A 12,285-nucleotide genomic window follows, 5' to 3' on the forward strand; every position below is an offset into this window, starting at 1 on the left:
TTTTTTCCTTTCCTTCCTTCCTTCTGATGGAACTATTTTCAGCTACTCTTAATGTTTAAACAAGTTATCTGTATTTTCCTCACCCTTGTCCACCGTGGTCTATTTAAGATGCAGCTCAGGCTTAGGAAATGGTGTGGCTGAGTGTTGTGGAGGAATTCAGTTTATTATACATTCCAAAATGCTATTGATCACCAGTCTCCCTTGTCATATGTTTTTTGGCTGCCAAAGATAAAATGAAAAATTGGAAAGTCTTCTCTGTTCTTGGGATGGATGCTGAATACCAAATTCCTGGCACTGATGCTTGAGAGTGTCCCTCCTGTGGGACACAGGACCTGTGCCAGTCTGATACCAGAGTCAGCAATTATTTCATCTGAGTCTGCCACAATAGCACCCGACTCAAAATAGATTTCCACTAAGAGTTTGACCAGAGTGACCTAGAGTGGAGTTGTCAAGTGATAGGTGTCAATCTCTAGTCAGTTTATTAAACCAACAGGTCTCTCTGTTCAACCTTCACTCAAGGAAGAACATCCGGGCTGTCTATATCTCTTTAGCTAAAAAACTTTTCATTGTTTCTGTTGTTGTAATATTATGGGGCTCACCGAACAGGAATGGCAGAAGGTCATGGACATCTGGGACAAAGTGGAACCACATCTCTCTTTGCATGGACAGGAAGTTATCATCAGGTAAGCAGAAAATAGGAATGGAAATCTGAGCAGCAACATTCCTGAGATGCTGGCATGGTGGCACTTCAAGGACCTGCTTGGCATGTGGTTCAGAACTAAACATTAAGAGACAGAAGAGAAAGAGATGCAAAGTTGCTGATAAGCTGGAGACTATTTTAATTTTGTTGTCCTCAATTTTCTTTAACTTCTTTATTAGATAAGCCCTTGGTAAAAAAAAGGCTTTCAAAAGAATTTAATCTGCAGCTGAGTGAATTATTAATAATTTATCCATGAGAGGGCACAAAATTATGCTAACATAAAACTTGTGCCTCTAGGGCTACATCTTATACTGACTTTTCTTTTGAGTTCCTGGCAAATGGTGCTTGGCTGATTTGTGCATCACTCATTATAGGCAAGGTGGGAAAAATAAAAGATAAGTAACAAATGCCCAGTTAACGTTGTTATTCTCTGTACAATGCAGTGAAACAAACATCTAAAGGAAAACATAGATTTCAAAATGCCGTTAGCTTAAGTTAACAAATGTTAACAATGTTAGGATTATGTTAAGAAATGTGCCTCCTGTTTTTCCCCAAATAAAACAGTAGCGCTTTGTTCTGTATCTTCTCCATCTGTCAGGAAACCTGGCTAAATGTTAGGGTCAAAAATAATGAAGGTGGGAAATAATGGAGATGAAAGGAATCTGGGAAATATACACAATGCTAAAAGAGAAGGGAAGGCTTGGAAAAGAAAGGTTTGTTTTGAAACTGGCTTGTGATTAGTTTGGAGTCTGCACACCCATGATTTTCAATATTTGCAAGGCACACCTCTGGTCAGCTGGCGTCACTTTCAGATTCATGAGTGGGTTCACGAAAGAAGATTCTTCTTCCCATACTATCTTCTGTATAATTTGGAACAGTAGGAGCAGCACAGATAGGCAATATTGGGCACTGGCAATGACAGTTAAATGAAATTGGTAACAGTGGGGAATAGTGCAAAAATGGTCACTGAAAATAACACTTGGCCTGTGTGTTTTCTACCCTCTGATTTCAGTAGTACAAGACAGGGAGATACCGTATTTTCCAGCGTATGAGATGACTGGGCGTATAAGATGACCCCCTACATTTCCTGTTAAATTATAGGGTTTGGGCTATACTCGCTGTATAAGACTACCCCTCTTCCAACGCACACCAAATAAAAATTAAAAAACATCAGATTTGATTTTAATATGGTAATTTTAATTCAAATGCTTATGACATGCAGGTGCTTAGTAGGAAAACTGTCACTTATAAACATAAGGCTGTTTGTCATCAAACATGTAAACATAAAACAGTGCAAGTGGATTAAATAATAATAATAATAATAATAATAATAATAATAATAATAATAATAATAATAATAATAATTAATAATATAATTTGGAGGGGACCTTGGAGGTCATCTAGTCCAACCCCCTGCTAAGGCAGGAAACCCTATACCATTTCAGACAAATGGCTGTCCAGTCTCTTCTTAAAAACTTCCAGTGTTGGAGCATTCACCATTTCTGGAGGCAGGTTGTTCCACTGGTTAATTGTTCTAACTGTCAGGAAGTTTCTCCTTAGTTCTAGGTTGCTTCTCTCCTTGACTAGTTTCCATCCGTTGCTTCTTGTCCTGCTTTCAGGTGCTTTGGAGAATAGCTTGGCTCCCTCTGCTTTGTGGCAGCCCCTGAGATATTGGATCACTGCTATCATGTCACCCCTCACCCTTCTCTTCGTTAAACTACACATACCCAATTCCAGCAACCGTTTCCTATTTTCCTAATTCACTTTTTCACTTTTCCTAATTCACTCTAAAGCTTTCCCTGCGCAGAGCCTTAAGTAACACCAGCTGCCTGCAATTAGTGCAGGTTCGCATCCCACCAGGCTCAAGGTTGACTCAGCTTTCCATCCTTCCAAGGTAGGTAAAATGAGGACCCCGATTGTTGGGGGCAATAAGCTGACTTTGTAATAATGCTGCTTGGGTGTGTGTGTGAAAGCCCTAATAAACAGGCATATACACAGAATGAAGGCTACTGCTAAGCACATTGATTTGTGCTTTAAATTGTAAGCCACCCTGAGTCTTCGGAGAAGGGCGGGATATAAATGGGATTTTTTAAAAAAAGACCAAATGGGAGATCCGTTCCAGGTTTTCCAGGCCAGCCCGCCCAGTTCCTGAGTCAAATGTGTCCTTAGAGCTAAGCCGCTGCTCTGGCTGCTGCCTTCCCCACCTGCCTTTCAAGTTGGGATATACTACAGCTGCTCTTCAACTTTAGAAGGAAAGACGTCCAGACCCCAGCCTGTAAAAAATCACAGACTGCAGCTTCTTCTCCAATTGGTCCCACTTTCCCTGCGCAGACTAAATGGGAGATCCGCTCCAGGTTTTCCAGCCAGCCCTGTCCCTAAATTTTCAGCACCCGGCGTATAAGACGACCCCTGACTTTTGAGAAGATTTTCATGAGTTAAAAAGTAGTCTTATACGCCGGAAAATACGGTAATATACAAAACAGAATAGCATATAGAATATGTTTGTCTTTTCCATTGATGGATATAGCCAAATTATCACACTTCATCTGATCTTTCACCAGCTATAAATCTGGCCATGTTATTGTACACAGTTGACCCATATGAAAATTCCATTGTACTATCAACTTGCTTAGCTGCTTTCCATTTGTTGATTTGTGGTTTCCTCCTGTTTCTTAATCTTTGACCACCCACTCAGCCATAAGAAGTAAATATCTGAAATTTAGATATTTAGATGTAAATTTAAATATTATTTACAAGATGGCTTAGTTATGGTGACAGTGTAGCTAACTATCCGCCTAGGAGATTGCTATATCATTTTAATAATAGGAAATACTGGAAAGAGAAAAATAGAAGGCATATACATGAGGCCATGTAAAAATTACTAACATGATACAATATATAGGGTATATTGAGTGATCTCCAATTGCATAGATTTCAATACCTTAAACAATAACCTCTGACTAGAGCATTTTTCCAAATGGCAAAAGATTGTTATGAATATATATCTATGTAACCTAACATAATTAGGCATGATCACTACTATTAATTTTGATGGCCTCAAGCATGCCTAATATTATAGTTTTAATTAAAATTACGTGTAAATTCCTTTCTGCTCTGATCCATAATCCTGTTGAAATTGCCTTTCAAATCTATGCAGCTGCTCTTTTTAAAATGTTTGTTGAAGTCTGAAATGAAAGGTGAGCACTTCTCTTTTAATACTCAAGAGACGAGATAAGTTCCAGGAGAGTCACATAACAATGAATGAATTTCTAAAAATGGAAATCCCACTCTCTAAAGATCCAGTGAAAGGGCAACTCTCATAATTCATCAACTTACTATACTAGCTAAGTAGCTTATGTAAACAGAGTCTATATATGTATCTAAAATGAGTTTGTAGGATTAACTGACATAGATGTGAGGACTCAGCATCCCTGACTTGCTTCTTCCTGAGTTTCTCTATATAATTCACAGGATGTTCCAGAATCACCCTGAGACTCAAGAGCACTTTGTCAAATTCAAAAATTTCAAGACTCTGGATGAGATGAAGAACTCAGAAGAACTCACGAAACATGGAACCACAGTTCTCAGTGCTTTGGGTAAAATCCTGAAACAGAAAGGGTCCCATGAAGCAGAGCTGTCACCATTGGCACAAACTCATGCCAACAAGCATAAAATTCCAGTCAAATATTTAGAAGTAAGTATGTACTTGATAAGGATGATGGTGCAACCATGTATATCCAAAGAGCTAATTATTAAACAGAAAAGGAAAGGTTTGTATTCTGAGTATGTGTAGGTCTGCTTGCTAAATTTTAGAATGGTTATAGGAAGTTTTGATGAACTAAAAGGACAATTTAGGAGTATAACATTGATAAAAATAATCTTTCAAGAGAAAGCAGTTAATTATTTGTCACCAGACTATGACATTACAAGGGTGATAGCATCTTTTTGACCTTGATTGATCTCAAACAGAGCAAGCTGTTACTGAGTTAACTACTAAATGGAGCAGCTCCAGAAAATCCCAGAACAGAAGATTAGATTGGGAAGTCCAATAAGAAGGCAGTGACAAATGATTTCTGTATCATTGCCATTCAAGAACACTATATGGGACTTCCGGTTAGGCATTGTGGCATAATGGGTGCAGGAAGATGGGGCTCCATCTTCCATGTTTGATTTTGCCCTGCTGGGGACCCTAAAAAGGGTCAAAAGTCATCCTGGAGAGGTGATAAAGGAGGGGACCCTTGCTGAACACAGAGGGGTGGTGCCCCCTCCATTTGATCCAAGGAAGCCCTCCAAACCGGCAGTGGAAAGACTGACTACACTTCTGTGGCCAGCCAGAAGCTGCTGACAGCCGAAGAAAATAAGCATTAATGAGCAACTTTTGAGCAACGTGGATGGAACTGGGTGAGACTATATCTTCTCTTTATGATTTTAAGACTTTTTCCTGGAAAAAACCACCCAAAGCAAAGAATCCTCCCCAATGAGAGAGGGAAGGGGAATTTCCGCCCCATTCCCTCAGGAAAAGAAAAGCGGTGAACTAATTGCTTGGGGGAAAACAGAGAAAATCATAAGATTAATTTGGAACCAATACAGATATATAGCTTTGAAATTTGGGGACTAAAAGTTTTTTGAGGCTTTTTTTAGAAAAGAGACTTGAAAAGTTTGTAATATAAGTTTGGATTTAAAAAGCTGGAAGATGGCATTAATGACATCTAGTGGAGAACTACAGCACTACAATTATTATTAAAGAAACTTGGCTTGAAGCCCAGACTCAGATAAGGCTTTCACTTTTGAAGACTGCAGCTGAGAAAAGGGAAAAAACTCTTGGGCTGCTTATCTGTGATTGAACAGATGATAAAGATGTTAGGAGAAATCCTGAATATTGGCAAACAAGAAATGAAAAGAAAAACTGAAGGAGAAAGATGGAGGCTGTTTAATGAATATAAATGGGTTGAGCGTTCTTCCAAAAGTACTTCAATCAAATTTTCTTCCTCATTCCAAACAATATATACAAAAACAGAGGAAGAATTACTTAATGATTCAAATGTACTGACTTGGGAAGTTATTTGGCAAAGGGAGAAAGCTAGAGTAAGACTGAAGAAAGTAGAGGTTTTGACCTATTAGATGGGATATTATACTATTAAAGAGATGTTTGAATATGGTTTAGAAAATAGATAACTGTTATAAATAAAAGTATTATTACAATTAAAAGGATAGGAATTGTAACTAGAATATTATATTTTGTTAATCAGAAATATGAAAATTCTAAAAGTGTTTAAATAAGAGAAGCCTTTGATTACCCAAATATAATTATTATGAGAAAATTATAAGCAATAGAAATACTTTGAACATTGAGGGGAAATTCAAATTTTAAAAAAGCAGGAAAAACAGGATATTGATTGAACAAATAGATTTTAAGTGCAAATGCAATTGAGATATGTTTTGGCTAGAAAAGATATTACAAACTGACACTATTGATATTATGTACAATACCAGAAAAATGTGATGAAGATGTCTATATTTAATTGTATATGTATTAACAGTAACAAGAACTGCATTTGCCCAGTGTGGAAAAATGCATACCATTGGAAGAAGAGAGGGTCAAGGAAGCACTGGATGGTGTAGTATTGGAACTAGACTAAGAAAGTTAATATGTACCACTGAATTACCAATGGACCCAGACAAAATGTTGTTTATTAACTACTTAGAAAACTAATAAAATATTTTTTAAAACACTATATGAACATATCTATAAAGTCAACAGGAGTCAAAGAGGACTTTACCTTTTAAAATATTGAAGGTCCAACTTTACCGCTAAGACAAAGAATCTGTGCTTTATTTGCAATTAGACTTTTTGACCATTGATGCTACCCCAGGTCAAGCAGGGGGGTGGACTAGAAGACTTCCAAGGCCCCTTATTCTCTGTTCTGTGTTCTAAATAGAAAGAGAAGTAAATATATCAAGTCAGCTGCCATACCATCTAACGTAGTAGTGTCTGCCCATACAGCAAAGTCTTGCCCTAGGAAGATAAAATATTGAATTTGCCAAAGTTTATCGAGAAATCATCAGATGATCATACTCTGCCAGTAGTTATTACAAAATAAATGGTAACTATGGATTACCCAAATAAAAACTGGACAATGCAGCCCCTAAAGGAGAATATTTGTAGCTCAGGATTGAAATGAGCAGTCCTTGTGCTTGTTTGTTTTCTTGCTCTCTGTGCTTGTTTGTTTTCTTGCAGATCTTTCATTACTCAAACTAAGTAATATCATCAGTGCTAATCACTACACTGACGATGTTACCTAGTTTGGGTAATGAAATGACTGCAAGAAAACAGCCAAGTCAGAAAGCACCAAGGATCCCTCAGTGCAGCCTCTCTCATTTGATTGAATTTGCTACCTATAGATCAGACATGTCAAACACAAGGCCCGGGGGCCAGATCAGGCCCGCAAAGTGGTTTCATGTGGCCCGCAAAGCCATCCTGGAAACAGTGAGCGAACGGCCCCCAATGCCTTGGCTCTGGCCCAGAGACCCTCCTTCTGCCAGAGACCCTCAGATCTGTCCCACTCCTGCCCAGGACCCCATAGGCACCCTTGATGCGAACGAGGTAGAGCTGGCCACGCCCACCCAGTAGGCCATACGCACTCTAGCCACGCCCACCCAGTAGGCCACGCCCACCCTGGCCATACCCACCCGGCCCCTTGAGGGCAACCGCAATGCTGATGCGGCCCTCAATGAAATTGAGTTTGACACCCCTGCTATAGATTAATAGAAGCAAAAATGAAAAAAGAGAAAGGAAGGGACACAAAGCTGTAGTTTCTAGTAGCTGAATAGCAGACTAATGGCTATTCTGGTTTAACAGCAGTTCTAATTTGTTGCACAGGGAAAGCAGGCCCCATTTGATTAAATTGGCTCAATGTACATTATTGAGGGTTCAGTTAGAATAGTGTAGTGATTAAATATGGAATCATAATAAAGGGGATCAGGGTTTAAGTCCACTATTAACTATAGATGCTCAGTTGTAGAGGGAGAAATATAATGTCTTTTGCTGGTGGAAAAAATCAGGAATTAAATCTAACAAACAAATAAATATATAATGACACTACTTGAATGATGCAGTTCAATAGTGACTACATAAAATAGTTTATCTATGGTCAAATAGTCCAACTTTATATTTCTCTTTTTGCTCTGCACAATCTTGACCTTTAAATCATTCCTAAGGCATCACAGGATTTGACCTTTCATCACTCTTTGGTATTTAGAAGTCACCTTCAAAGCTTTTTCACCAGCTTACTTTGTAAGCCGCATAAACAAACATTGTCTGGAATTTCTCGTTGGAGCTGTTCCATGTCCAGATCTTTTTCCTTGATTACTTTTTTGGTAATCTCAATTTTGTTTCCTTCCATGCCTTCAAACTCTATGTCAGATAAAAGAGTTTTAAAAAAAGTTTTTATCATTATCTTCTAAAAGTTTATCCATTGAAATCTGTACCTTTTTGACACACTAGTTACAGGTGGCCTTCCACTTATGACCACAATTGAGTCCAGAATTTATGTTGCTAAGTAAGAAATGTGTTGAGAGTTCTGTCCCATTTTACCCCTTTTCTTGCCACATTTGTTAAGTGAATCACTGCAGCTGTTAAATTAGTAACATGGTTGTTAAGTGAATCTGGCTTCCCCATTGACTTTGCTTGTCAGAAGGTTGCAAAAGACAGTCACATGACCCTGGGCCATTGCAACCGTCGTAAATATGAACCAGTTGTCAAGCATTCAAGTGTAACATGGGGATGCTGCAATAGTCATAAGTGTGAAAAATGATCGTGTCACTTTTTTCAGTGCTGTTGTAACTTTGAACGGTCTGTTTGAGCAAACTGTTCAAACTTTGAACAAACTGTTGTAAATGCCAATATCAATAGGAAGGTTTGCAATCTTTTGGGAACTTGTTCCAAAAGAGAATAAAATACGAAAACCTTTCTTTTTCTTTGACAAGAAAAAGTGTGCACTTCTTAGCTACCACATTAGAAAGGCAGACCAGAGAGAGGACGAATGTATGGTTCAGGCAAATGATTTACTTTACAAAGCTCGCTTAACTTCAGGAATGAAATAAATCACAATTGTAGTTGAGGAGAAAAACGTTGCAGAAGTGTAAATACTATTTCCTATATTGTTTCAACTAAAGAGAAATGAAGATGACACATATGCATTATTTTGCTTGAAAAAACATTTTTAAAGTGTTTCTACCTTTGAGGAGATGGAACAAATAATAAACAAATTTCTTCTAGTTTTGCAAATTTTCAAATATCCAAGAAGCCCCAAAGGATGTTTATGACAGGGATCTGTGCTGGGAGTGCTTTAAAACAAAATTACAGCTCAATTTCAAAAGTAGTGTCTGAATAAAAAAAAAACGTTTTAATTGTTTCAAACTTCAATTTACATCAGTGTTTCTCAGCCTTAGCAACTTGAAGATAGGTGGACTTCAACTCCCAGAATTTCCCAGCCAGCATGGATGGCTGGGGAATCCTAGGAGTTGAAGTCCAACCATCTTCAATTTGCCAAGTTTGAGAAACACTGATTTACATGATGCATTCTTAAAATGTAGAAAGACATTATTTTAAAATTATACCAGAAGAATTTCTTTTTGGAGAAAAAGCACAGAAGACCCAATTGGGAAATGGCTTCTAGTTGGATTATAGATCTACGCCAGTTTTCTCTTGTGACTTAAACAGGCACAGGCTCAAGCATAGCAAATGAATTTTGAGTAGTATAAATACTTATAGTATGCTCCTTATTTTGAAATGCATTCCAAGGGACATTATGGGGCTCCTTAGGCCTTGTTCTTGTGATAAGGAAATTGTATGCATGAATGTCCTGCTGTACCACGAAAAGGAGAATTAGACTCATAGACATAAGGAACCTCTGAAGTAGAAACATTCTCTCTCAGTTAAATCAATTAAATTATTTAATTAATGAAATTTATGCCATTCCATCTTGTATCCAATGACTCTGGGCAGTTTACAGCATAAATTAATAATCCTTCCAGGTCCATTGTAAGATTTGAACTTCACTGCAAGATAGTACATGTTCCCTTAAATATGAATTATGCCAGAACTTGTCAACTCAGGTATAGTAGTACTACTAGTAGTACTAGTACTAGTGCATGTATTTGACTGCCATTAATTCAATTGTGTAATAATAACAACAGCGTACATTAACTGTCCTGGGGAAACAATATTCTGTTCTTGGCAGCCAAGAAGAGGCTGTGAAGCTGCAAAAGCATCACCATTGATCACAGTGCATGCAGCAGAAAGAAATGCACATTTCCTCATACTTTCCCACTAGAAAAAAATAACCTTTCTCTTTACCAGTGGCCCCGGGACAGCAGTAACATTGGTGGCTATTGATCAGTGAAGCAAATCCTTCTGGATAGTGTTTGGTTTGGTTTTAATGTACTGAACCTCTTTAAAGATCATTTCATTTAACCGCAAAGAATGCATGAGGTTACAATATGCAACTCTTCAGTTGTTAATTGACTACAATTCCCAGCATCTTTCATATCTGTTGGGAATTGTAGTTTATAATATCCTTCACTCCGATAGCCAAGAGTAGCAGAGTTGTAATGCGACAATATCTAGAGGACTTTATACCTCTCTCCCACCAGTAGAGATATGAATGAGTCAACCTTGACTTAAGTCTGAGACACTTACATGTTAAGAGAAAAATGTTAAGTATTTATTATTTATATTTTCTCCTTTCTTGCCTTAACCAAGGTTAACATAAAGGTATCATGTTCCTTGCTTTGATGTTTGACATTTATTTGACATTTTTAGCACACTCTCACTTTCTGCCTCTTCCCCCCCTTTTCCCCCCCTTTATCCCTGCCCTTATTTCTCTTTGCCACCATCAATTCTTCTTATATAGTTTATTTCTGAAGTCATCATTGCTGTCATTGCTGAAAAACATTCTGCAGATTTTGGGACTGATTCTCAAGAGGCAATGAGGAAAGCCTTGGAGCTGTTCCGGAATGATATGGCCAGCAAATACAAGGAACTTGGATTCCAAGGCTAGTAAGGGATGTCATCACTTGGAAGACTTAGTGTGCATAGGTGTGTGGTCAGTTTAGGAGAATATTTTCATGTCATCACAGGAAAATAGCTTGAATAAATTGAATAATGTTAATGCTACACTTGAGGGTGGCAAGGTATGTTGTCCAAAATCTCTAATGTCTGCTAAGGCCACTTTGGCTGAGACTTAAGGGACTAAACCAGGGGTAGGCAACCTTGGCTCTTTTATGACTTGTGGACTTCAACTCCCAGAATTCCTGAGCCAGCACAGTTGGACAAAGCCAATACATTTCGAGGCTATCTAATGAGGTCAAGAGGGAGGATTAAAGAGCTAGAAAGATGGAGGTGAAAGGACTGGATATATAATCATTATACCACTTTTTAGTTCAGTGGGATGTTCCTCAAACTCACCATCTGCAGCCCGGTTCTGATGCCAGATAAATAGGGAGAGCAAATTGGGGAGCAGATTGTATACCATATTCATGGGTCATTGGTTTAAATGCAATCTCCCTTGGGATGGATAATCATGTGCTCCAACGTTTTGTGTGCAATTAATGGAATTAAAATTGTATTAAATTTAGAGTTGCCACTTTTGTATACTACTCAAAGATGAAGCACATCCCTTTGTCTAAAAATAATTCTATGCTGCTGCTGCAGGTTTAAGTGTGATGGAAAACTTGCCAACTTCATGTGTGGCTTGGATTATCAACTGAGGAGCCTTTTGATCTGTAGCACTTCTTAATAAAATATTAATTATATATAACAGAAACAGCTGCATGTAGTCTTTACATATTGCTTAGTTCATGACTGGCTGTACGATGATAAATTAGTATTCAGAAACAGATCGGAAAAGTGAAAAAGTTATTCAGAAAGGTGAATAAAGACAAGGTTTCTAGTTCCTGACTGGGATATAGTATCCCTTGCTATTTAAATTGATTTGTATGGCAATTCCTCCCTGAATATTGCTATGTATATTAAACAAGATTTTTCTTCTCACCTGGACAAGCAAAGAGGGGAAAGAAATATAAGTATTTCTACTGGCTAGGGCCAAGGTAAAACTACAAGTAATTTTGTAAAATCAAAAGCTAGGAAACCCATAAACCAATGACTTTCAAATTGTGGTTTTTGGAGACTATAGAGGTGATCCACCAGGTGTTCCATCACAACCTTCCCATGTTCAAGGAGCAGATCCAACTCACCGCTACAGCTTGTTTTCTCCAAACACCAAGAGATAATTGGTGAGAATCTATTTTCTCCCTCAGTCTCTGACTTTGTGTAACAAGAGTTAAATGGTTTATAAGAATGGATTACTACTGAAAAGTTCTTCATTAAACTATACAAGTATCCATAAGTGTGGTATAAGGTTAAGGTTTTGGACTAGGAGCAGAATGGTCTAGCCCTAGTCCATCATGAGATGTGGAAACTCTCTCACAGTGAGGCTGATGTGAGGACAAATAGGAGGAGGGAGCATTATGAATACCATGTTGAATACCTGTAGACAAGTGTGAGTGTGGGGGTATAAATCTAA

The 12,285-nt window shown here is 38.0% G+C and overlaps 1 protein-coding gene across 1 annotated transcript; it reads left to right on the forward strand.

Annotated features, from left to right (window-relative positions):
- Positions 1-530: 530 nt before the first annotated feature.
- On the forward strand, positions 531-11,326 carry MB (myoglobin). Its single transcript, XM_083365542.1, has 3 exons — positions 531-683; positions 4,172-4,394; positions 10,615-11,326. Exons 1-3 carry the CDS (start codon positions 589-591, stop codon positions 10,759-10,761), a joined length of 465 nt encoding a protein of 154 aa, XP_083221668.1. The 5' UTR covers positions 531-588; the 3' UTR covers positions 10,762-11,326.
- Positions 11,327-12,285: the final 959 nt, after the last annotated feature.

Source organism: Vipera ursinii (assembly GCF_947247035.1).
Source record: "Vipera ursinii genome assembly, chromosome: 6".
Taxonomy (NCBI): domain Eukaryota; kingdom Metazoa; phylum Chordata; class Lepidosauria; order Squamata; family Viperidae; genus Vipera; species Vipera ursinii.